The sequence below is a fragment of the Geotrypetes seraphini genome, chromosome 9 (genome assembly GCF_902459505.1).
Source record: "Geotrypetes seraphini chromosome 9, aGeoSer1.1, whole genome shotgun sequence".
Lineage (NCBI taxonomy): Eukaryota > Metazoa > Chordata > Amphibia > Gymnophiona > Dermophiidae > Geotrypetes > Geotrypetes seraphini.
The window spans coordinates 3,779,908-3,806,585 of NC_047092.1; the positions used below are offsets into that span (position 1 = coordinate 3,779,908).

The following is a 26,678-nucleotide window of genomic DNA, read 5'->3' on the forward strand; positions in this document are numbered from 1 at the left end:
TGCTAATGTATAAGCTTGAGGAATCCCTTGGTATAGGGTATCCATAGGAGCCAGCTTTTCAAAATTATTGGGGAGGTGCTAAACCCAACGAATGGTACAGCTTGTTCAATATCAGGGTGCTCAATCACCCACAGGGCTGGCTCTCAAGAAGTGCTCGGACTGTCTGTAAAGGGCTTTGGACAGAAATGCGATACAGAGAAGCCAGATAACATCAGCACAAGAGACATTAAAATTTAGCCATCAACAGCAGTATCTCGTGTCGATCACTAAGGGCTCCTTTTACGAAGGTGCGTTAGGGCTTTAACACGCGGAATAGCGCACGCTAAAATGCCCCGTGCGCTAGCCGCTACCGCCTCCTCCTGAGCAGGCGGTAGTATTTTGGCTAGCGCGCGCTAATCCTGTGCGTGCGCTAAAAACACTAGAAACATAGAAGATGACGGAAGAAAAGGGCTATAGCCCATCAAGTCTGCCCACCCTACTGACCCTTCCTCTTAAGTCTATACTTAGTGACTATTTCTTCAGATTGACCCTCTTAGGGATCCCCTATAGGCATCCCATTTATTCTTAAAGTCCAACACGATGCAGGTCTCGATCAGCCCATCAAGTCTGCTGACCCATCCTCTTAAGTCTATACCTAGTGACCGATGTTTCAGTTCGACCCTCGTAGGGATCCCACATAGGTATCCCATTTATTCTTAAAGTCCAGCAAGCTGCTGGCCTCGATCACCTGCGCTGGAAGCTCATTCCAACGGTCAACCACTCTTTCTGTGAAGAAATACTTCCTGATGTCGCCATGAAATTTCCCGCCCCTGAGTTTGAGCGGATGCCCTCTAGTGGCTGAGGGTCCCCTGAGACAGAAGATATCATCTTCCACCTCGATACGTCCTGTGATGTATTTAAATGTCTCAATCATGTCTACGTTCTTCCAGAGTGTAGAGCTGTAGTTTGTTTAGTCTCTCCTCGTACGAGAGATCTTTGAGCCCCGAGGCCATCCTTTGAACTGACTCGATTCTGAGCACATCTTTACGGTAATGTGGCCTCCAAAATTGTACACAGTATTCCAGATGAGGTTTCACCATGGTTCTGTACAATGGCATTATGACTTCAGGCTTCCTGCTGACAAAGCTTCTATTGATACATCCCATCATCTGCCTTGCTTTAGATGAAGCCTTCTCCACTTGATTGACAGTTTTCATGTCTGCACTGATGATTACTCCTAGGTCTCGTTCCGCCAAAGTATTAGTTAAAGTTTCTCCATTCAAGGTGTAATTTCTGCATGGATTACCGCTACCGAGGTGCATAACCTTACATTTCCCAGCGTTGAAGCCCAGCTAGCGCACCTTTGGGGGGGGGGTTTAATTCTTTATTCATTTTTAAGCTTTCAATAAGTGTAACAAAAATACAATCATGTACACTTTAATATCACTTTCTAATCCAGCAAAGCCTAATTCATAACAAATACCCTCCCCCCCCCCCCACCCTCTACGTTAAGAAACCAAAGGGGAAAAATAAATTATTAGTTCTAATCAATCCATACAATATTTTGTTAATGACTCCCAAACATTAAACTTTTTAAAACGCCCCTAATGGATGGTTAATACTCTTTCCATTTTGAAAATATTGTAACCACGGGTTACAAAAATAAGTTTGAAATAGAAGTTTTCATTTTACATTACATTACTGGCTTATATTCCGCCTGTACCTTTCAGTTCTAAGCGGATTACATCACAACGATAACTGGACATTTCCAGGAAGAGAAAAGTTTGAAGTGAAAAGTTTTTGTTTGTTAGCTGGGTGATTTAATGCTGTATTTGCCTGGCTGAGAGAGAATTCTGGAATCTTTATGTCTGCATCAGGTCTGATGAGATCCCGTAGGAGTGAGCAGGGCAGGGCAGGATCCTAAAACTGCCGGAGAGAGAGAAAAAAGAGTTGGGAAGACAGGTTGGTCTGGGGTTTGTTTGAGAATAGTTTAAAATACATCAGGGTTGGAAAAGTTAGGGAATTTCAAATATTTTTTTCTTTTCTATGGGTAGTTAGAGAAAATTAAAGCAACAAACCTATTTTTCAGGGTGTTAGGGATTTGCTCCCTTTGATTTCTTTAAGTTAGGAAGTAGGTTTGCTGTTGATCAAAACTGAATCTCAAAAGAAGAAGCGCTGGTACCCAACGGCGGTGTAAAATAAACAACGGAGTCCTGTGAGAAAATTTACATTTGAAATCTGTGAGAAAAATCTTTTGAAAGGACTAAATTCTACGAGGAAAAGTTTATTTGGGATTTTATGTTAAAGTTATTTGGATATATATATCTTTTAGAATCTATATAATAAAACCGTAGGCGACGCATGCGCAGTCTTATCGGCGTGCTTCCGTGATCCGTATGTCCGTGGCCGCCAAGACTGCAGCATGCCCCGCGCTTACTACGGCCCCACGCGAAGCTGACAAATTCCAACTACCCCTTCCTCTCCCGCAACAAACGCTAACGCTCATGCTCTCCTGCAGGAAAAATAAAAACTCACTGCTTGCTCTCCTCGACACGGCGCTTTACCCGGCAGACATTCAACAAAAAAGGTTGCCTACCCCTGCCGCTCTGGCAGCCTGCACGTCGCCGACTCCAACCCACCCCCTCCTCTCCCGCAACAACCACTACCGCTCATACTCTCCTGCAGGAAAAAAAAACTCACTGCTTGCTCACACATTCAAAACAAAATTGACTACGGCGCTGCAGAAGTCAGCTCTTTGCAACGGCCCCACACTCGCGGTCTCGCTGGGGTTTTTCGCGGTGGCGGCTCCTCTTGCGTCCGGCCCTGTGTACTTACTAGACTCCCCCCTTCCCGCAAAAAACGTTACCGCTCCTGTTCAAAGCGGCCTGCTGAGGTTCGCGGCCGGCTGTAACGAACCTCGCAGGCCGCTCTCCACATGGTAGCACGTTCCCTCTGACGTAATCGCGTCTGAGGGAACATGCTACCAAGTTGGAGAGCGGCCTGCGAGGTTCGTTACAGCCGGCCGCGAACCTCAGCAGGCCGCTTTGAACAGGAGGAACTGCCACCACGGGGATCGTGAGAAGAGCCGCCGAAAAAAAACCTTCAGCCACAGCAGGCCAGCACGCTGGAAAGGAAGTGGGAGGGGCCGAACGGAGCAGGGCAGCTCACGGTAAGAGAAGGGAATGGGGTGTGGGGGAAAATGCTTCTTCTGCTTCAGCAGGGACCTGGAGGGGAAGGGAAATACCGCTGCTGCTTCTGCAAAGGAAAGTGGGGGAGGGGGGGGGAAAGAGAAGGGAATGGGGTGGTGGTGGGGGGGAAATGCTGCTACTACTACACAGGGATTTGGAGGGGAAGGGAAATATCACTGCTGCTTCTGCAAAGGAAAGTGGGAGGGGGGGAGGGGAGAGACAGAAAAAAATACAGACAGACAAAGGAGGCTAGGGAAAAATTGCAGGAGGGAGAGAGACAGAAAGAAAGGAAGAAAGAGACAGGAGCAGGGAGAGAGACATAAATAAAGACAGACAGCCAGTCATATATTCTAGGACCCCGTTAATGTAACGGGCTTAAACACTAGTTGTAATAATAAAATAACAAAAAAAAACTCTTATTTCTTGTAAATTCTTTTTTAAAAAGGTAATTTTAGATTTTATGTTTAACTTTTCCCTCTTAAGAGACTGCAAATAGGGAGTTTTAAAAGAGGGAGGGGTTACAATATGGCACAATGAATTCCACCCAAAACTATAACTTAGTCTATCATAGTTTTTCCAATTTTTCGTAATATGTTGAATGGCAACTCCTGTCATTATGAGTAAAAGTTTATTGTTTTTAGAGGATATTTGGCTCTTTGCCCTCATTGATGTACCAAATAATAGCGTATCATATGAAAATGCTACCGGATTCTCAAGTAAATTATTAACTTGACAGCTAGCAAGGAAACCCACACGATGTTGAGCGTTTCCTCCAGCTGCCTTTCCACGATGTGGCTAAAGGACAGAATTCAAAAGAGAAACTCTAGTGGCCATCCTGACCCTCACCTTTGTTGCCAGTGATTTCAGCTTTTCTAGAAGTGTCTTTTTACTGGCAAATACGACTTCATCCTCGTTATCTTCTCCCTCCATGATGGCGCAGCTGTCTGCCGCAGGAAGCTCACACTCTTTCGAGTTGGCCGTCATCACTAGCTTTGAGTATTTGTATTCAAGCCTATCGGTGAAAACAGAATGGCAAGTTTATGTTTCTGCTCACACATCACCTCTGTCCACACTTTCTGAAGTTATCGTGTTCTTTGCTCACCAGCTCCTCGGCCTGGACTTACATTCCTTGGTTGGAAGATGTGACTAAAGTCTCCAGCTCTCAGACAAAGTATTTCTAAGACCAGAGGAACAACCAAAGTGTCTGGGCAGGGAGCAGATTCGGCCAGAAAACAGCCCCAACCCCAACTGACCAGGCGATCAGAGAAAATTTCGGAACCCCAGAAAGCCTGGAATAAGCAGAGGATCCTCGGTTTTCACCCAGGTATATCCCATAGACGACGTTCACCATGAAGTGCAGTGTGGGTCTTACCCAAAATCATCATTTATATCGCCATTATCTTAGCTAAAGCACCCTAAATGATTCGATTGGCTGCTATCCTCTGCAAGATAAGTTAAAGCAACAATTTTGATTGGTGGTTGCAATCTTGATTTATTTTCTTAAAGAATCACAGTGACACTTGTATCAAATGTTTTAAAAAGTTTTTATTGCACAGGGCACTTTTGAATTATTGAAAAAGAAAAATAATGGTGATATAAGTGATGTTTTTGGGTAAGACCCACAGTGCGCTTCATGGTGAACATCGTCTGTGGGATATACCTTAAATTGATAGGTTATTCCCCAGAAACTGATTATTCACCTTATTTATTGATTTAAAATTGGTTAATCTTAAGTACCGTATGCAAATTAAAAAAAAACAAAAAACTTGGGAGTAGGTCTTGTAAGAGGTTGAGCTCTAACCACTGTGCCACACACTCCCACGAACCACCAACAGAAAAGGAACGTTTCCACCAGGTTTATTTATGTATTTATACACCACTCAGAAAAATTAGAAAGTATTTAGATAATTATCAATTCCACCTATTAGTACAATCTTTAGTTTTGGCTCAGTTGGACTATTGCAATGTCACCTTCTTAGATTGCCCGAAATTTATAATAATAAAAACTCCAAACTCTACAAAATATAGCTATTAAATTAATCTTTAGATTTCACCTTACTATGAGAATTACACTAGCTACCTATAGAATGGAGAATATGTTATAAATTCTATTGTATATTATTTCAAATACATTTTGGAGAAACTCCAGATCAAATGCCTTTTTGGTATCCAGTCATTAAGAATATAAGATGCAACCGATCTTTTAACTCCACATGGGCTTCTCAAGCAGAAAAACTTTACCGATTAATATAACCAGCAATCTAATTTTAAGATTTTCAAAAAAGACTTATCGATTTCAATAATTTGTTATTAAGAATTCCTAAATATTGTAATAAGATTTAATAATTTGTATCTTCATAATTATTTATTTAGACCGATGTGAACTTCATGGAGGTTTTCGGGGTATCTAAATAAAGATTGTATAGTATTATAGCACACAAAAAATGGATTAGACACACACCATGCGGACATGGCAATCGAACAAACCTTTTATTCGTTCAGAAAACAAGTAAATTAAGCGATTCCACATAGAAATAAAAAAATGCAACACAATGGGAAGAATTCCATGCGATTACCTTGGAGCTCTACTCTGAAGGTTTAGATCTTGTGCCATCTGGCGGCAAATCTCTGCAATGCAGAAGGAATTGATACAGTTGAAGGGGGGAGTGTTTGAAATTAGAAGCTGCCTTCCCTCATATACAGCGTCTAAAAAATCCAACTCTGTTACCATAAAGGATCTGAAGAAGCAGAAGAAGATAATGCCCCAAGCAAACGAGAGGGTTTGGATAGGCTGCAGTGAGCTTCTAAGGTCTATGGCCCAGAAATAACTAAGAAAAAATGCATTTTTTAAATTTAATCGTGAAATTGTGATTACGGGGCAGACTAGAAACATAGAAACTGACGGCAGAAAAGGGCCACAGCCCATCTAGTCTGCTCACACCGATGACCCACCCCCTAACTTCCTCCGTGAAGAGATCCCACGTGCCAATCCCATTTTTTCTTAAAATCTGGCACACTGCAGGCCTCAATTACCTCTAGTGGAAGACTATTCCAGCGATCAACCACTCTTTCGGTGAAGAAATATTTTCTGGTGTCACCATGAAATTTCCCACCCCTGAGTTTCAACGGATGCCCTCTTGTTGCCGTGGGACCTTTAAGAAAAAAGATATTTTCCTCCACCTCGATACGGCCCGTGACATATTTGAACGTCTCGATCATGTCTCCCCTCTCTCTGCATTCCTCGAGTGAGTATAGCTGCAACTTATCCAGCCATTCCTCATACGGGAGATCCTTGGTGGCCATTCTCTGAACCGACTCAACTTTCAGCACATCTTTGTGGTAATGTGGCCTCCAGAATTGTACACAGTATTCCAGATGGACTAGTCAGGTCTTCATCTGCCATCATTTGTAAGCCCACTGACTCCAAAATAAAGACCCTACGGCCTAGTCAGTGTGTCCATCCATGCCACCTACTCTCCCTTAGCGATCCTATGTACTTGTCCCAAGCTTCCCTGAATTCAGACACATTCTTCATCTCCACCACCTCCAGCGTGTATCCACCACCCTTTCCATGAAGTGTTTCCTTAGGTTACTCCTCAGTCTGTCCCCCTTCACCTTCCACCTAGGAGCCCTCATTCCGGGCAGTGGCGTAGGAGGCGGGGAGAGCGGTCCGCCTCAGGCACCATCTTGGTAGGAGTGCCAGCACCCACACTCTTCTCTGCCTCCCCCCAACTCCTCCCCCCCCCCACTACCGTGCACACACCCTTTCCCTTAACCCGTACCACTTTTACATTCGGGGCGCGAGCAACAACCCCAAACTGCTGCTCACACCGGCGTCGGCTCTTCCTCTCATGTCACTTCCTGGACCCACGCGTAGGAAGTGAGGTCAGAGGAAGAGCACCAGGTTGGGGTTGCTGCTCGCGCCCCAAACGTTAAAGAGGTATGGGGAAGGGAAGAGGCACGGGTGGCAGGAGGGGCTGGCGAAGGAGCTGATGGGGGTGGGGACGGAGAAGAGGGCGGGGGAGGGGCAACTCTCACCCGGAGCTTCCTTTCAGTTGTAATGGATATACGGAAAGATACCTATGGTATACAGGAGGCCTGCACAACTTCGGCCCTCGCCAGGCCAGGTTTTCAGGATTTCCCAAATGAATATGCATGAGATCAATATGCATCCAATGGAAGCAGTGCAGGTAAATAGATCTCATGCAAATTCACTGGGGAAATCCCGAAAACCCAACTGGATTCAGCCCTCGAGAACCGGAGTTGTGCAAAGCCAGGATCAGACTTCTCATCTCTAAGAAGCTCCCAATGGGAAACAATAAAGCAAGAAGGTCTTAGAAAAGGATGTATTTCATATATACAAACACATTTCATAATTAAAATCCTAAATACCATAAGTAAGAAGTTTACCCAGGGTAGAAAATCCCTTGATGATATGTAATAAATCTCAAAATTTTAATTCCCACAACTATTGTATATTTTCATAGCGCTAGAAATGAACATAAGAAGTTGCCTCCACTGGGGCAGACCAGAGGTCCATCTTGCCCAGCGGTCCGCTCCCGCGGCAGCCCATCAGGCCTATTGCCTGAACAGTGGTCCCTGACTAACTTTGTAACTGCCTCTAATCCTCTAACCCTATAACCTACCTCTACTCCTATCTGTACCCCTCAATCCCTTTGTCCTCCAGGTACCTGTCCAGACCTTCTTTGAAGCCCTGTAGCGTGCTCCTGTTAATCACATCTTCCGGTAGCGCGTTCCATGTATCCACCACCCTCTGGGTGAAAAAGAACTTCCTGGCGTTTGTTCTAAACTTCTCCCCTTTCAATTTCTCTGAGTGCCCCCTCGTACTTGTGGTTCCCCATAATTTGAAAAATCTGTCCCTGTCTACTCTTTCTATGCCCTTCATGATCTTGAAGGTTTCTATCATGTCTCTTCTAAGTCTCCGCTTTTCCAGGGAGAAAAGTCCCAGCTTTTTCAGTCTGTCAGTATATGAGAGGTCCTCCATACCCTTTATTAGCTTAGTTGCTCTTCTCTGGACTCTCTCAAGTATCGCCATGTCCTTCTTGAGGTACGGCGACCAGTACTGGACACAGTACTCCAGGTGCGGGCGCACCATTGCACGATACAGTGGCAGGATGACTTCCTTCGTCCTGGTCGTGATACCCTTCTTAATGATGCCCAACATTTTGTTTGCTTTCCTTGAGGCTGTGTGAATTGGAAACACCCATAACCAACGGCCTCTTTTACAAAGCATTGCTAATGGCACCGAAGCCCAAAGAGATTTAAAGGCCTTCGGGACGGTTGCCGCTAACACAGCTTTGTAAAAGAGGCTGCAAGTGGTGACAATACTGAAATGCAGACGCTCTAAAAACTTTTAGCATTCGCTATTTATAAGTGAGAATACTAAAAGGAAATTGTATGACAAATAATCCAAGAACGCAAAACCTTGAAACCAAAAGGATGAAATCTTTTGATACCTTAACAAAGACCTCGGCTTCCTTTCACACTACAAAGAAATTTAAACTGCTTTGTCATCTCTCGGGTTCCCACCCCTCCCTCTTCCCCTGAGACTATCACCCCAATTCTTTCATCTTTCCCTTATATACAGTATACTGTCATCTGTCTACATTTGCTTATTCCTGATCCAAAGAAGAAGGAGGGTTACCTTCAAAAGCTCATCATAAAATACATTGAGTTAGTCCAATAAAAAAAGGTTTCACCCGATTTCCTTTGTTTTGCTTCTAAATAATGCCTGGGTCATCAAGGAATTTGTACTAATTGAGGGGTCCTTTGACTACAGCTTATTCTGCACTATCAAAGTGCTATATGGCCCTTAGGTGTAATATAGGACGCACAGAACTTAGCGTGTGCTAATTCTGTTCTTGGCACATCCTATGCGTTAGTAAAAAGGTCCTTGTCTAGTTACTGAATTCACAATTTTATTTTGTTACCTGTTTTAAACCCTTAATGCAAGTGTTTCACCGAAATGTGGGCATGCTGGTTTTGGTTTTCATTTAATAAATTTTTTTTTATGCTTTCTCATGTGGTTCACATTGTGGAATGTAGCTTGAAGGACTGGAGGGGGGGGGTTGGGAGGGATGGTGTTGTCTTGGGGGTTCTATCTACAAAATTGTGAGCTTGTTTATTACTGTATTTTGCTGTGATTTTTCCTTTTCTTTGACAAGCTCAATAAAATATATTCGACAATAAATATTTTTTTAAGTTATTTATATTTATAACCAGAGGACATAATTTGAGGTTGAGGGGTGGTAGATTCAGGGGCAATGTTAGGAAATTCTACTTTACGGAGAGGGTGGTGGATGCCTGGAATGCGCTCCCGAGAGAGGTGGTGGAGAGTAAAACTGTGACTGAGTTCAAAGAAGCGTGGGATGAACACAGAAGATTTAGAATCAGAAAATAATATTAAATATTGAACTAGGCCAGTTACTGGGCAGACTTGTACGGTCTGTGTCTGTGTATGGCCGTTTGGTGGAGGATGGGCAGGGGAGGGCTTCAATGGCTGGGAGGGTGTAGATGGGCTAGAGTAAGTCTTAACAGAGATTTCGGCAGTTGGAACCCAAGCACAGTACCGGGTAAAGCTTTGGATTCTCGCCCAGAAATAGCTAAGAAGAAAAATTAAAAAAAAAAAATTTTAATTGAATCAGGTTGGGCAGACTGGATGGACCATTCGGGTCTTTATCTGTCGTCATCTACTATGTTTCTATGTAATAAATCTTTTTTTTTCTATGAACTGGGTCTTGCGTCCTCACTTCTTCCTGAGGCTTCTAAACTTAGGCAACATTTCAGCCACACTTGAGAGGCCTAAGGTTTAGGATGATTAGTATTTCTGACATTGCTCCTGAAACCAATAAATGAAAATTCCTATAAACAACAAGGAAGTTAAACTTTTGGGCTGCTTGCCTCTAGCAATAATTACTACAGATATGTTCATATTTGCAATTATGTAAATACAGCTACAACTCTCCAGAAACCGGCCAAGCCAGTGCAGCAGGTTGGTGGCAGGAGGGAACGGAGAGGTCACAGGGACCCATGACATTACAGGGTCAAGCAATGATCACATTTGAATTTGCGACTGGGACTCTGTCATTAGACAGGAAAATGGAGGGGAACTTAAGGCTGAACAAAACAGGGAACCTGGAGTGCAAATGATCACCTACAAGTGGTCGCATTCATCTGGCTGGCAGGTAGGATCTCGAGTGGATCAGGACCAGAGTTAAACAAGTTAACACCCTAGGCAGAAACTTGGGAGGGAGCCCCAAAGCCCACCAGCAGGCTGCATCTCTTTCAGCTTTAATGTGGCTTAAATCTGAAGATCCCCATGTGCATCCATCCCCCTCTTCAGTTAAATTCCCGACCTAAAGAGCCCCCCGGCCTCCCTGAAGGATGCCTTGATGGTCTAGGGTAGGGCAGGTAGCAGCAATTCCCACCAGAAGTTGTGGCCTCTATTTTGAACCAGAAGTTGCTACCTGCCCCTACCCTAGACCACTAGGGCATCCTTCAGGGAGGCCCATGGGGGGAGTTGGGTGTCTTCAGAAGAGGGAAATGGATGCTCTGAGAGGGCACAGGAAAAGAGAGACGCTGGACAAGAACGGGATGAAATGATGGGGCAGCCACACCCCTGATGAGGGCTACTGCCCTATTTGCACTCCCTAACACTAGCCCTGGACTTGATGGGTCTGTTACCTTTCACACTTGCTCACATCTGTGCAGTACATTGTAGATCTGATCAGAAGAGACTAGATGAGGCATCAAACGTTTCACCACCCTAAGCTTCAATCACAACATGAGTTTCCAGCTTTAGATCGGTTCTAGGAGGTAAATTTAAACTCAAACAGCTGAACCAGTTTAAACAAACCTAAGCACACTCACTTCTGGTTCTTCTTCCAGAAGTAGCAGGTTAGAGCTATGAGGAGAACCGCTGTGAAAGCCCCAACACCGGCACCAGCCTTCAACCAGAAGTCAATGGTCTCACAGGCGACGACCCTCTTCTCTGGCAGCAAAACCCCATTAATGCACTGCTTGGGCTCCTTCCACACATAGTGAGTTTCCTAATATAATAAGCAAGACATACACAGAAAGTCAGCTATCCTCTAGTCATTCTCACATGAGAACTCTTTCCATTTTTAGCCCTATAAAATAGCTTTAGAAAAACCCTTCATGGGAGCTACGCATATTTCATCCACAGGGTCAGCTCACAGGCCACACCTCAGTCTGTCAAAATCTGTCAAAATGGATTTACAAAAAATACATTGCACAGAAAATTCCCTTCTTCCCTTAAAATATAAAATCTGGTTTTGAAAATCAAATAAATTTCTTTCTTTGGAACGTGTGTATGCAACATTCACTAAGCTCTGAATTTTGTTGATTCTGTACATATAGAAACATAAAACGTTCCATATTTTTTACCTTTGAATTGGAATTTGCCTTGAACTAATCTGTTAAAGCGGAATATTAGTGTTTCTATGAAATTTAATTAGAAGTAGGATTAATGCAGGAAAACAAACAAGATTTAAGACACTTCCTGAAACCGTGACAGGGACGCCAGGGTAACCTCTGGGTATTAAGAGACATCACAGTACATACATACAGGCCCCACTCTCTACCTGCAATCCTTTCTTGCAGGCCCCTTCGATCTCATGGTAGTCCTGCTCCATGCACAAGGGACAGGCCTCCGCACTCTCCCACAGGAAGAAAAAGGTGCAGCCATCGCAGGTGCCTGCCGGGCAGGAGCTGTAACAAAGCAGGACTCTGTGTCAACACAGGCTCACTGAGTGGCGTAGTAAGGAGAGGAGGGGTCCGCACCCCCATGTCTTGCTACAAATGCACAGCAGTGCAGACACACTCTGTCTCTCGGCCCTGGACTTGAGGGTGACAATTCTAAGATTTCAAACTCGGGATGTCACAGGGTCACCCTTGTTTTCTCAGCATAAGCAGAAACGCCTTCTACGGGACCCAGTTCCCACATACCGTGGCATAGATATCTCTCCTCGACCAGGTTTGGTGGGATTACACCTCATGAGGATAACAGATGCACGGCCTGTGTCGCACGAGGAAGTTGTGGAGGTGGACCTGCAAAGGAAGAAAGCAGGGTACTAGGGCTGTACAGAATATGCAGCCGAATAGTGATTTACATTCAAATGCAAATAATCCAGGACTCCACTGTGCTAAACCCTACTTGATCTTTTATTATTCATAAGAGTATAAGCATGTAAAAATTGCCCTACTGGGACAGACTGAAGGTCCATCAAGCCCAGAATCCTGTTTCCAACAGTGGCCAACCCAGGTCCCACGTACCAGACAGAAACCCAAAGAGTAGCAACATTCCAGAGCTGAGCTTGTGATGTCATAAAGCCTCATTCCACCAATGCCTAAGAGCCAACCTCAGCGGTGATGTCACAATGGCTTCATTGTCCTAGAGTTGGCTCACATAAGAACATAAGAATAGCCCTACTGGGTCCATCTAGCCCAGGATCCTGTTTCCAACAGTGGCCAACCCAGGTCCCAAGTACCAGACAGAAACCCAAAGAGTAGCAACATTCCACAGCTGAGACTATGATGTCATAATGCCTCATTCCACCAATGCCTCAGAGCCAACCTCAGCAGTGATGTCACAACGGCTAGATTGTCCTACACTTGGCCCACATAAGAGTTGCCCTACAGGACAGACTGAAGGTCCATCAAGCCCAGTCTCCTGTTTCCAACAGTGGCCAACCCAGATCTAATTACCTAGCCAGATCCCAAGTAGTGAAAGAGATTTTATGCTCCTCATTCTAGGAATAAACAATGGATTTTCCCAAGTCCATCTCAATAATGGCCTATGGATTTTTGTATTAGGAATTAGCCAACCCTTTTTTTAAACCTTGCTAACTGATTTCAACACATTCTCCAGCAATCAGTTCCAGAATTTGTTTATACAAGTTTGGCCAAATAGTAAAATAGAGCTCTACCACAAACATATCCATAGCATCAGAGAATGGTGGCGTTTCTGGAATCTGGTGGACCAGAGGCAATATAGATTCACTAGAGGTCGGTCTTGTCAGACAAATCTGGTGATCAGAGAATTGGATAGAGGGAGTACGCTAGATGTGGTGTATTTAGATTTTAGCAAAGCCTCTGAGAGTGTTCCACACAGACGTCTAATAAATAAACTGAGTGCCCTCGGGATGGGCTCCATAGTGATAAACTGGGTCAGGAACTGGATGAGTGGAAGGCGACAAGAGGGTAGTGGTCAATAGAGATAGCTCTGAGAAAAGGGATGTTACCAGTGGTGTGCCTTAAGGTTCTGTTCTTGGGCCTGTTCTTTTTTAACATTTTTGTAAGCGTTATTGCCAATGGGCTATCAGGTAAGATTTGCCTCTTTGCGCATGATACCAAAATCTGCAATAGAGAAGACACCCAGGATGGTGTGAATAACATGAAGAAAGACCGGGCGAAGCTTGAAGAATGGTCTGAAATTTGGCAGCTAAGATTTAATGCTAAGAAATGCAAGGTCATGCATTTGGGCTGCAAAAAACCCAAAGGAACGGTACAGTTTAGGGAGTGAAGAACTTACGTGCACAACAGAAAAACGGGACTTGGGTGTGATTGTATGACATACGTGATGATCTTAAGGTGGTGAAATCAATTAGGTTGAAAAGGTGATGGCAAAAGCTAGAAGGATGCTAGACTGCATGGGGAGGTAGGAAAAAGGACATGTTGATGCCCCTGTATAAGACTCTGGCGAGATCTCATTTAGAATATTGTGAAGGCCGCACCTTCAAAAAGATATAAAAAGGATGGAGTCGGTCCAGAGGAAGGCTACTAGAATGGTGCGTGGTCTTCATGATAAGGCATGTGGGGACAGGCTTAAAGATCTCAATCTGTGTACTTTGGAGGAAAGGCGGGAGAGGGGAGATACGATAGAGACATTTAAATACCTATGTGGCATAAATGCGCATGAGGCGAAGGAGTCTTTCATTTGAAAGGAAGCTCCAGAATGAGAGGGCATAGAATGAAGTTAAGAGGCAGACTCCCCTCAGAAGTAATAGAAGGAAATACTTATTTGCAGAAAGGATGGCAAATGTGTGGAATAGTCTCAAAGCAGAGGTGGCAGAGACAAAGACTGTGTCTGAATTCAAGAAAAAGTGGGACAGGCACGTGGGATCTCTTAGAGAGAGGAGGAGATAGTGGATGCTGCGGATGGGCCATTTGGCCTTTATCTGTCATCATGTTTCTATAACCATAAAGCTCTATGACCTCACAATGCAGGAGTAAAGAGCCTTAGCCAATAGGAAGAGGAGATGCACATGGTAAGAGCCTTAGCCAATAGGGAGAGGAGATAGTGGTTACTGCGGGTGGGCAGACTGGATGGGCCATTTGGCTTTTGTCTGCCATGTTGTTTCTATGTTTATTTAACCATAAATCTCTATGACCTCACAATGCAGGTGTAAAGAGCCTTAGCCTATAGGAAGAGATGCAAATGTTGAGAGCCTTAGCCAATAGGGAGAGGAGGAGGTAGTGGATGCTGCAGATGGGCCATTTTGCCTTTATCTGCCATCATGTTTCTATGTTTCTATGTCAGAGAAGTGTATGCAATGCAAACCCAGAAGCCAGAAAATGAATGAAAAGGGAAAGAAATATGAACAGTGAGAGAGGAGAGCTACAGAAGGAAAAAGGGATGGGGGGGGTAAGAGGCCACAGAGGGAGAACAATGGAAGAGGGGGATAGAGGTCGCAGAAGAAAGGTAGAGAGGGCAGAAGTTGTAGAGGGGAAAAGGTGGAGGGGATTCAGGCTGCAGAAATGGAAAGATGAAAGGAAGCAAGAAAGACCACAAGGAGAAAGACAGAGGGAGGGTCCGAAGGCTGATCTTAGCTCCTGGTATCACTTGGGCTCCTTCTCGATCCATATCACATCTCTGCTTCATTGCCCACCTCTCAGGAAGGCTGCACTCAATTTTCATCTGAAGTCTGTCATTTGGCCAAACTGAGCTTCTCATTAGCTGGTTTCTACTTACTGCTGTCCACAGAGAACCTACGTTACAGGTAAGTAACTACACTTTTCTACTTACTGGTAAAAGAAATGCACATCTGGCAGACTTCCCTGTGACGGAGGGAAGAAGTCCGCTCTGACCTCGACATTCTGAAGCTTCGCCTCAGTGGTTGCCCCTAAGAAAGACCAGAGACTTTGTTATTGAGCTTGAAAACCTGCGTCTGGACCCCCCCCCCCACACACACACACACACATACACACACAGCAGGTTTTCACTGCAGACCCCTCCCTGGGGCACAGAATCCCTGCTAATGGTCCAAGGCCCTGGTCTGTTTGGAATAGGTTTGAAACAGATGGAAACCAAGAGGCCTTAAAACGTTTCCTCCGTCATAAGCCAGGTGTATTAGGTATTGGAGCAGTGAGGTATTTTTATGTAATCTTTACTGGTTTTGTGTTATTTACACAGGATGTGAAGTAGTTCACATATCTTAACATAGTTGTGAGCCACTTTGAACAGCCCTGGGGTAGTGTAGATACGTCAAATTCAGTGTCAGGTACACCGACACTTCCAAGGCAGGGGCTAGGTTTATTAAAAAGTGTGTTATCGCATCAGCATTGTTGGTTATGAGGGGAGGGGGCACTCAGGAAAGGAAAACCCCAGCTTCTGATACCTAAGAACTTGTCGGCGAGACTGATGGACTGGGAGGCCAGCGCTGTTCTAAATCCCTTGCTGTCAGACGGTATAATGGTGGACTGGCAAACAAAGGTTTTCACAAAGTTTGAATAGTCTTCTATTCCTGCTTCCACGTCCTTCACCGTGACGTCTGTAATATTGTCCGTGCACACAGCCATCTTCTCTCCCTGTCAACATCAACAGCCATTACAAGGTCCAAGTCTCGAAATCATTTCATAAATTAAAGCTAGTCATGCTGAGTAATTACACACTCCTTAAAACACAAGGCAAAGACTTCCTTAAAAGATGAAAAGCAATTTTCAACGTAATCCAGCCGTGTCAGAAAGGATTAACACACCCTGGTCTGAAAATTACCCTTCTCAACTGACTGAACATCTGCTCAGGACTTCCGTATACATTATTTTAAATTTGTAAATTCCATCACATAGAATTAAAGAAATGACACCACATCAATATCCAAACTTAAAATCACATATTGCAAAGCAATCAGGGGAAGTAAAACCCAAAATGAGAAGGAGGGAAACAAAATAAATAATGGTTTTAAATCTCTATTACTAGTTGTATTCATTAATTATAGAACCTCTATATAAGCCCCCTCTCTGGAGTTGCCTTATTTACTAGAAAATAGAGAATGACAGGAGACAAATTTTTACCCATCCCCACGGGAACTATTGTCCAGTCACCGCCCCATTCCTGCAAGCTTCGTCTTCATCTGCATGAGCCTCAAATGCTTTAAAATCCTAAGTAGCAACATTCTAGAGCTGAGATTGTGATGTCATAATGCCTCATTCCACCAATGCCTAAGCTCCGTCCTCATCCGCACAAGCCTCAAACACTTGAAAATCCTAAGTATCAACATTCTAGAGCTGAGATTGTGATGTCATAATGCCTCATTCCACCAATGCCTAAGCTCCGCCTCATCCGCAAAGCCTCAAACGCTTTAAAATCCTAAGTAGCAACATTCTAGAGCTCAGATTGTGATGTCATAATGCCTCATTCCACCAATGCCTAAGCTCCGTCCTCATCTGTACAAACCTCAAACGCTTTAAAATCCTAAGTAGCAACATTCTAGAGCTGAGATTGTGATGTCATAATACCTCATTCCACCAATGCCTAAGCTCCGTCCTCATCTGTACAAACCTCAAACGCTTTAACATCCTAAGTAGCAACATTCTAGAGCTGAGATTGTGATGTCATAATACCTCATTCCACCAATGCCTAAGCTCCGTCCTCATCTGTACAAACCTCAAACGCTTTAAAATCCTAAGTAGCAACATTCTAGAGCTGAGATTGTGATGTCATAATACCTCATTCCACCAATGCCTAAGCTCCGTCCTCATCTGCACAAGGCTCAAATGCTTTAAAATCCTAAGTAGCAACATTCTAGAGCTGAGATTGTGATGTCATAATGCCTGATTCCACCAATGCCTAAGCTCCGCCCTCATCTGCCCAAGCCTCAAACACTTTAACATCCTAAGTAGCAACATTCTAGAGCTGAGATTGTGATGTCATAATACCTCATTCCACCAATGCCTAAGCTCCGTCCTCATCTGCACAAGGCTCAAATGCTTTAAAATCCTAAGTAGCAACATTCTAGAGCTGAGATTGTGATGTCATAATGCCTGATTCCACCAATGCCTAAGCTCCGCCCTCATCTGCCCAAGCCTCAAACACTTTAACATCCTAAGTAGCAACATTCTAGAGCTGAGATTGTGATGTCATAATGCCTCATTCCACCAATGCCTAAGCTCCGTCCTCATCTGTACAAACCTCAAACGCTTTAACATCCTAAGTAGCAACATTCTAGAGCTGAGATTGTGATGTCATAATGCCTGATTCCACCAATGCCTAAGCTCCGTCCTCATCTGTACAAACCTCAAACGCTTTAACATCCTAAGTAGCAACATTCTAGAGCTGAGATTGTGATGTCATAATGCCTGATTCCACCAATGCCTAAGCTCCGTCCTCATCTGCACAAACCTCAAATGCTTTAAAATCCTAAGTAGCAACATTCTAGAGCTGAGATTGTGATGTCATAATGCCTGATTCCACCAATGCCTAAGCTCCGTCCTCATCTGCACAAACCTCAAATGCTTTAAAATCCTAAGTAGCAACATTCTAGAGCTGAGATTGTGATGTCATAATACCTCATTCCACCAATGCCTAAGCTCCGTCCTCATCTGTACAAACCTCAAACGCTTTAAAATCCTAAGTAGCAACATTCTAGAGCTGAGATTGTGATGTCATAATACCTCATTCCACCAATGCCTAAGCTCCGTCCTCATCTGCACAAGGCTCAAATGCTTTAAAATCCTAAGTAGCAACATTCTAGAGCTGAGATTGTGATGTCATAATGCCTGATTCCACCAATGCCTAAGCTCCGCCCTCATCTGCCCAAGCCTCAAACACTTTAACATCCTAAGTAGCAACATTCTAGAGCTGAGATTGTGATGTCATAATACCTCATTCCACCAATGCCTAAGCTCCGTCCTCATCTGCACAAGGCTCAAATGCTTTAAAATCCTAAGTAGCAACATTCTAGAGCTGAGATTGTGATGTCATAATGCCTGATTCCACCAATGCCTAAGCTCCGCCCTCATCTGCCCAAGCCTCAAACACTTTAACATCCTAAGTAGCAACATTCTAGAGCTGAGATTGTGATGTCATAATGCCTCATTCCACCAATGCCTAAGCTCCGTCCTCATCTGTACAAACCTCAAACGCTTTAACATCCTAAGTAGCAACATTCTAGAGCTGAGATTGTGATGTCATAATGCCTGATTCCACCAATGCCTAAGCTCCGTCCTCATCTGTACAAACCTCAAACGCTTTAACATCCTAAGTAGCAACATTCTAGAGCTGAGATTGTGATGTCATAATGCCTGATTCCACCAATGCCTAAGCTCCGTCCTCATCTGCACAAACCTCAAATGCTTTAAAATCCTAAGTAGCAACATTCTAGAGCTGAGATTGTGATGTCATAATGCCTCATTCCACCAATGCCTAAGCTCCGTCCTCATCTGCACAAACCTCAAATGCTTTAAAATCCTAAGTAGCAACATTCTAGAGCTGAGATTGTGATGTCATAATGCCTCATTCCACCAATGCCTAAGCTCTTGTCCTCATCTGTACAAACCTCAAACGCTTTAACATCCTAAGTAGCAACATTGTAGAGCTGAGATTGTGATGTCATAATGCCTGATTCCACCAATGCCTAAGCTCCGTCCTCATCTGTACAAACCTCAAACGCTTTAACATCCTAAGTAGCAACATTCTAGAGCTGAGATTGTGATGTCATAATGCCTGATTCCACCAATGCCTAAGCTCCGTCCTCATCTGCACAAACCTCAAATGCTTTAAAATCCTAAGTAGCAACATTCTAGAGCTGAGATTGTGATGTCATAATGCCTGATTCCACCAATGCCTAAGCTCCGTCCTCATCTGCACAAACCTCAAATGCTTTAAAATCCTAAGTAGCAACATTCTAGAGCTGAGATTGTGATGTCATAATACCTCATTCCACCAATGCCTAAGCTCCGTCCTCATCTGTACAAACCTCAAACGCTTTAAAATCCTAAGTAGCAACATTCTAGAGCTGAGATTGTGATGTCATAATACCTCATTCCACCAATGCCTAAGCTCCGTCCTCATCTGCACAAGGCTCAAATGCTTTAAAATCCTAAGTAGCAACATTCTAGAGCTGAGATTGTGATGTCATAATGCCTGATTCCACCAATGCCTAAGCTCCGCCCTCATCTGCCCAAGCCTCAAACACTTTAACATCCTAAGTAGCAACATTCTAGAGCTGAGATTGTGATGTCATAATACCTCATTCCACCAATGCCTAAGCTCCGTCCTCATCTGCACAAGGCTCAAATGCTTTAAAATCCTAAGTAGCAACATTCTAGAGCTGAGATTGTGATGTCATAATGCCTGATTCCACCAATGCCTAAGCTCCGCCCTCATCTGCCCAAGCCTCAAACACTTTAACATCCTAAGTAGCAACATTCTAGAGCTGAGATTGTGATGTCATAATGCCTCATTCCACCAATGCCTAAGCTCCGTCCTCATCTGTACAAACCTCAAACGCTTTAACATCCTAAGTAGCAACATTCTAGAGCTGAGATTGTGATGTCATAATGCCTGATTCCACCAATGCCTAAGCTCCGTCCTCATCTGTACAAACCTCAAACGCTTTAACATCCTAAGTAGCAACATTCTAGAGCTGAGATTGTGATGTCATAATGCCTGATTCCACCAATGCCTAAGCTCCGTCCTCATCTGCACAAACCTCAAATGCTTTAAAATCCTAAGTAGCAACATTCTAGAGCTGAGATTGTGATGTCATAATGCCTCATTCCACCAATGCCTAAGCTCCGTCCTCATCTGCACAAACCTCAAATGCTTTAAAATCCTAAGTAGCAACATTCTAGAGCTGAGATTGTGATGTCATAATGCCTCATTCCACCAATGCCTAAGCTCTGTCCTCATCTGTCCAAGCCTCCAACGCTTTCAAATCCTAAGTAGCAACATTCTAGAGCTGAGATTGTGATGTCATAATGCCTGATTCCACCAATGCCTAAGCTCCGCCCTCATCTGCCCAAGCCTCAAACACTTTAACATCCTAAGTAGCAACATTCTAGAGCTGAGATTGTGATGTCATAATGCCTCATTCCACCAATGCCTAAGCTCCGTCCTCATCTGCACGAGCCTCAAACCCTTTAACATCCTAAGTAGCAACATTCTAGAGCTGAGACTGTGATGTCATAATGCCTCATTCCACCAATGCCTAAGCTCCGTCCTCATCTGTACAAACCTCAAACACTTTAACATCCTAAGTAGCAACATTCTAGAGCTGAGATTGTGATGTCATAATGCCTCATTCCACCAATGCCTAAGCTCCGTCCTCATCTGCACGAGCCTCAAACCCTTTAACATCCTAAGTAGCAACATTCTAGAGCTGAGACTGTGATGTCATAATGCCTCATTCCACCAATGCCTAAGCTCCGTCCTCATCTGCACGAGCCTCAAACCCTTTAACATCCTAAGTAGCAACATTCTAGAGCTGAGACTGTGATGTCATAATGCCTCATTCCACCAATGCCTAAGCTCCGTCCTCATCTGTACAAACCTCAAACACTTTAACATCCTAAGTAGCAACATTCTAGAGCTGAGACTGTGATGTCATAATGCCTCATTCCACCAATGCCTAAGCTCCGTCCTCATCTGCACGAGCCTCAAACCCTTTAACATCCTAAGTAGCAACATTCTAGAGCTGAGACTGTGATGTCATAATACCTCATTCCACCAATGCCTAAGCTCCGTCCTCATCTGTACAAACCTCAAACGCTTTAAAATCCTAAGTAGCAACATTCTAGAGCTGAGATTGTGATGTCATAATACCTCATTCCACCAATGCCTAAGCTCCGTCCTCATCTGCACAAGGCTCAAATGCTTTAAAATCCTAAGTAGCAACATTCTAGAGCTGAGATTGTGATGTCATAATGCCTGATTCCACCAATGCCTAAGCTCCGCCCTCATCTGCCCAAGCCTCAAACACTTTAACATCCTAAGTAGCAACATTCTAGAGCTGAGATTGTGATGTCATAATACCTCATTCCACCAATGCCTAAGCTCCGTCCTCATCTGCACAAGGCTCAAATGCTTTAAAATCCTAAGTAGCAACATTCTAGAGCTGAGATTGTGATGTCATAATGCCTGATTCCACCAATGCCTAAGCTCCGTCCTCATCTGCACAAACCTCAAATGCTTTAAAATCCTAAGTAGCAACATTCTAGAGCTGAGATTGTGATGTCATAATGCCTCATTCCACCAATGCCTAAGCTCCGCCTCATCTGCACAAACCTCAAATGCTTTAAAATCCTAAGTAGCAACATTCTAGAGCTGAGATTGTGATGTCATAATGCCTCATTCCACCAATGCCTAAGCTCCGTCCTCATCTGCACAAACCTCAAATGCTTTAAAATCCTAAGTAGCAACATTCTAGAGCTGAGATTGTGATGTCATAATGCCTCATTCCACCAATGCCTAAGCTCTTGTCCTCATCTGCGCAAGCCTCAAATGCTTTAAAATCATAATTGTTTGAGGCTTGTGTGGTTAAGGCAGAGCTTACAGGATTGGGACAGGGACAGCAATATAAGTCGCGGGGACAGGACAGGGAAATTGAGTTCCTCCGAGGACAGGGACAAATTTTTCCCCATGTCATTCTCTACTAGGAAACTCTCTAAATGAGAAGAGTCATAGAAAACCGTTTTCCTGCCAACCAAATGCAATGCAGTGTTTCTACAGGTACGTTTGTGTTGGAGGGAAGCAAAGAGCCAGCACCCATTTTCCAAAGCCCACGCCCAGGTCTCCTCTCCCTCTCGGCTGGCTGCAAAATCAATACATTTCAGCTGTTGACTGTATTGGACAGAGGATGTACCATTGTGCTATTTAATCTTCTATCATGTATCTTATTTGCTGAGTGTTTTATGATTATGGATGTTTTTGATGTGGGTTATTAATGCAATAAATACATAAACACATGCTTTAAATATCCTGAAGCCGGACTACCTCCTTTACATAGAATATATTATTTGCCACCATCAAAACAGAAAATTTCAGGTCCAGAAGTTTCTTCTGAACTTCCTAAACCTTTAAATTTAACAGAAGTCCTTGAAACTTCAGTGGATGAAGTAATCTGTCATACTACGCTTGTGGTGGCGTTTGTCTTTCAACAAGACAAAGAGGCACTTCTTAGACTGTTTTTCAGGCTGAAAGAAGTGACCTTTCTGGACAGTAAGATCAAAAGCAACTCAGACCAGACGGAAGAGGTTCCTTGAACTGAGACAGTTTGTAATACAGTTGGGGGCTAAATACCAATTGAGATACCCTTGTAAATGTAAGATCCTTTTGGATCAACATTCGTACATATTCTTTGAACCCTCACAATTACAATTTTTTCTCGAAGGAAAGGGAATAACAACTTCAAATATCTCTGAAGGGAATGTAGGATCAATCCCATAGTAATGTAAGAAGAAGATGTACTCTACAAATATGGTTTAGTGAATTAATTCATTATATATCTCTCACAAATGTGAATTGTTTCTCTTCCAGAACCCAGAATGTGGACTAACTTAAGAGCGAAATTTTGTTTAATTATGAGATGGACAGTATCCAGATATATTTTTCCTTTAAAAAATATGTGGAAGTTCTCTCTTTATTTTCTTATACAAGCAATGTATATGCATCTATATATAAAATGATAAATAAAAAATAAAAAAAACACATGCTTTATGGTTTATTTTCATTTAATAAACCGCCTTCCCTTAGGCAATATACACATTTATAAAGTGAGGAAAAGGATGCCATAGCTAAAAGGAGAAGAGAGGCGGGCAGAGAACGAGGGGAGGGGCCAGGTAACGGAGAAACTGTGAAATGAGGCTGTGAATGTTGCCCGCTAAAACGTTAACTGGCTAAATCAGTGTCTCACAAGCCTTGTCAAGCTGTGGCACACGAAACGCAGTGGTCGCGGTTCGAGGCGATGACATCACACGCATGCGTGACATCGTTACGTCGACGTCCACACACGTGCGAAGGCCCTACAGATGGGCCCTGACCTGCCAGTGGGGGGTGGTGGAAGGGAAGACGCGCTGCGAGAGGCACGTCCTGTTGACAGTCAGCCAGTGCCTCTCCTCCTCCCCGGCGTCTCGCAGCACACCTGAAATCTCGGGAGGCACACAGTTTGCGATACACTTGGCTAAGGCAGCATTGAGTGCTGGACAGTTAACTTTATAGCAGCCAACGATAGGACCTGCTGTTTAGGGGAATTTTTATTTCATTGGGAGACAGTGCCCTCTTTGCATTATTATCAGCAAAACAGAAAACACAGAGGGATCTTTTTACAAGGCCGCAGTAGAGGCTTAAATGCTCCGACGCTCGTAACAATTCCATGAGCAGCGGAGCATTTACTTCGGAAGAAACATCTACCGTGGCTTTTGTAAAAGCCGGCGAGAATGTCGTGTTTTCTCTGCTCGTTTTCATTTGTTAATGAGATTTGGCGTTGATACTTTACGTGTCTTCTTAATGTACAATGAGTTGGAATCAAGGGTGGCTACACAGAGCTTGGGTCTGTACAACCATAGAAAACTCTTTTGTGGAAGTTCGATAGATTGAAATTCCATTGGAAAAAGGGCCCAGGCGGATGCCTACTTGTCTGCAAAGGAGACTGAACGGGAACAGCTTCCCCAGCAAGCCCTGTTTCTAACGTCACCAACTGGAAGAGAGATTCTCTCTTGAGTCAGGAGATGGATACAAGGTGCCTCCATTGAGAGGCACAAAGGAAGAAGATTAAACACAAGTACACCCCTGTCCTCTTGAATCAAAGCTTACCAACCTCAAGGTTAACGCTATCATCTAACAATTAGTTTAATTTAATTTGGGACAATCTGATTTAACTGTATTCACACAAAAGCATTTCAGAGTGGTTTACAAAAAAACATGAAGAAAACCAGACAACCTTGCATGCCATCTGTCCTCAACCATGTTTCCACTAAATGCTTAGTCAAACAAAAACAAATTTTCAAAAATGTTTTAAATTTGGCAAGAATAAACTGCTTTGGGAGGGAGTCCCAAAAAGAGGGAGCTAAGACAGAGGAAGAAGAGTGTTTTGATACCTTCAAGCGACTTCAAAATGAGGGAGGAATGGACAAAAAAAGAAGTGTGAGAAGATCTGAACCTACCGGCAGGTACGTAAGGAATTCAATGATTGGCTGATCTAAGAGAAGATCTTGCACTGAATGGAGGCCATGGTGTGTTGACCCTTGTTGCGAGCGTCACAAAGGAGGTTCTACACAAACATTGACTTTCCACCCGATCATAACTTACCTGATTTCCACACAAACTGATGTTGAAAAGATGAAAGTATTTTGTTCCCCTCGACGTAAAACTGGGTCCGTTCATTAATGACCCAACACTGCTGAGGTTGTGATAATCATACCGCAGGCTTTGGTTGTTGAAGGAAAAGGACAGAAGGCAGTCGCTATAGCAAGCAGAATGATCCTGGAGGAAAAAGAGCGAGAAAGATCAACTTGCGTTAGGGAAGAGTCTCGACCATCCCAATTCACATCAACATTCTCCTGGACCGAAGGGAATGAGAACCCCGAACTACGCAGATTACAAGTGGAGAAAGACCCAAGAAAATCTCATTCGCAGAACAACCACTTCACATTAGGAAATTCTGGCTTGAGGCCACTGTAACCCAGTATTAATGACTCTCTCTCTGGTACCTTTCACGTTTGTTACCCTCATCCATATTAGACAGCCCTATGAGATGTCGTGAAAAACCATGTGTGACCTCATTATAGCAGTAAGCAGGTGGACATAATCTCTTTCCTTTACTTATCAATATCATAACAGATTCATGAGTGAATTTCAAAGTTGTTTTGTTACATGGAAATCAATTTCAACAGCAATGAGGACCTTTGAAGCTCAGTTCTAAAAGGCCGTCCTCAAGGTTTGTAGGTCTTCTTATTGGAAGAGGCCAATCCTTACCCAATATCTGGACCCCATTTCTTCCCACAGTATTCCTGCTGGAATTAACTGGGCAGGAAGGTGCCAATTTTATAAAGAAAACACGCCATGCTTGTGTAAAATTATAAATTCCTAGCAAAAATACTGCAGAAATCACAGCTGCGTTGACGCTGTGGCCATTATACCTGCTTCACAACAAGCATAAAGTTTAGCACAGAGGGCTGGATTCAACAAATGGCACCGGGATGGGCATACGCCTAAAAGATGGCCGCCGAAAGCATGCCAATCACGCAATGGCGCTGTTTGTAGAATCACGGCTACCTCAAACATGGGCGCAGGAAATGTATGCCAGGGTTTTCGAGGCCTACACATCTGGCGCCTACGTTTGATGGCGGTGCGTAACGATATTTAATAGGCATTAGGCATGCCTATTTCGATCTTAGGTGTCCTTAGGCGCAGCTGTAAACGCGACAGTTTTGTAGGCGCCTACCGTTTTGGTTTTAAAGTCGCCTTTAAACCTTTATTTGGCATTATTGCTCAGAAGCAACATGTGTCTCAATAACAGACTATGGACTTTTCCTCCAGGAACTTGTCCAAACCTTTCTTAAAACCAGCTACGCTATCCACTCTTACCACAACTTCTGGCAACGCGTTCCAGAGCTTAACTCTTCTCCGAGTGAAAACATATTTCCTCCTATTGGTTTTAAAAGTATTTCCCTGTAACTTCGAGTGTCCCCTAGTCTTTGTAATTTTTGACAGAGTGAAAAATTGATCCACTTGTATCCGTTCTATTCCACTCAGGATTTTGTAGACTTCAATCATATCTCCCCTAAGCTGTCTCGTTTCCAAGCTGAAGAGCCTTAGCCTTTTTAGTCTTTCCGTCCCCTTTACCATCTTGGCCGCTCTTCTTTGTCAGGTAGAAACTGAAGTTTCAGCTTTCTTCAGGGTATGCTCTGAAGTCTGTAATGTGACTTTGGAAATAGTGGGTTCACTGACCTAATTGGGATCAGGGCAGTCCACCAATTTGAATTTGAATTTTGGCGGGAAAGTCAGTTTGTCAGAAATTTGAATTTTGTTGTGGAAGTCCATAGAATGGAAAAGGCTCTTGTAGGTTTAAAGATGTTCTCCCAGTGCAGCTGACCAACTGACTTTCCCGCCAAAATTCAAATTGGTGGACTGCCCTGTTCCCAATCAGGTCAGTGAACCCAGTATTTCCAAAGTCACACTGCAGACTTCAGAGCACACCCTGAAGAAAGCCAAAGCACGGTGGCTGAAATGTCAGTTTCTACTTGACAAAG

General features: G+C 43.7%; 1 protein-coding gene across 2 annotated transcripts in view; it reads right to left on the bottom strand.

Moving 5' to 3' along the window:
* ELAPOR2 (endosome-lysosome associated apoptosis and autophagy regulator family member 2) overlaps window positions 1-26,678 on the bottom strand; it is a 114,328-nt gene that overhangs the window by 9,696 nt on the left and 77,954 nt on the right. For both annotated transcript variants that reach the window (XM_033959371.1, XM_033959370.1), the window contains exons 15-21: window positions 24,736-24,909; window positions 15,827-16,016; window positions 15,235-15,331; window positions 12,156-12,257; window positions 11,792-11,918; window positions 11,058-11,236; window positions 4,014-4,179 (exon numbers count right to left, since the gene is read on the bottom strand). In XM_033959371.1, coding sequence (XP_033815262.1) covers window positions 4,014-4,179; window positions 11,058-11,236; window positions 11,792-11,918; window positions 12,156-12,257; window positions 15,235-15,331; window positions 15,827-16,016; window positions 24,736-24,909 — 1,035 coding nt within the window. The remainder of the gene's footprint in view (window positions 1-4,013; window positions 4,180-11,057; window positions 11,237-11,791; window positions 11,919-12,155; window positions 12,258-15,234; window positions 15,332-15,826; window positions 16,017-24,735; window positions 24,910-26,678) is intronic.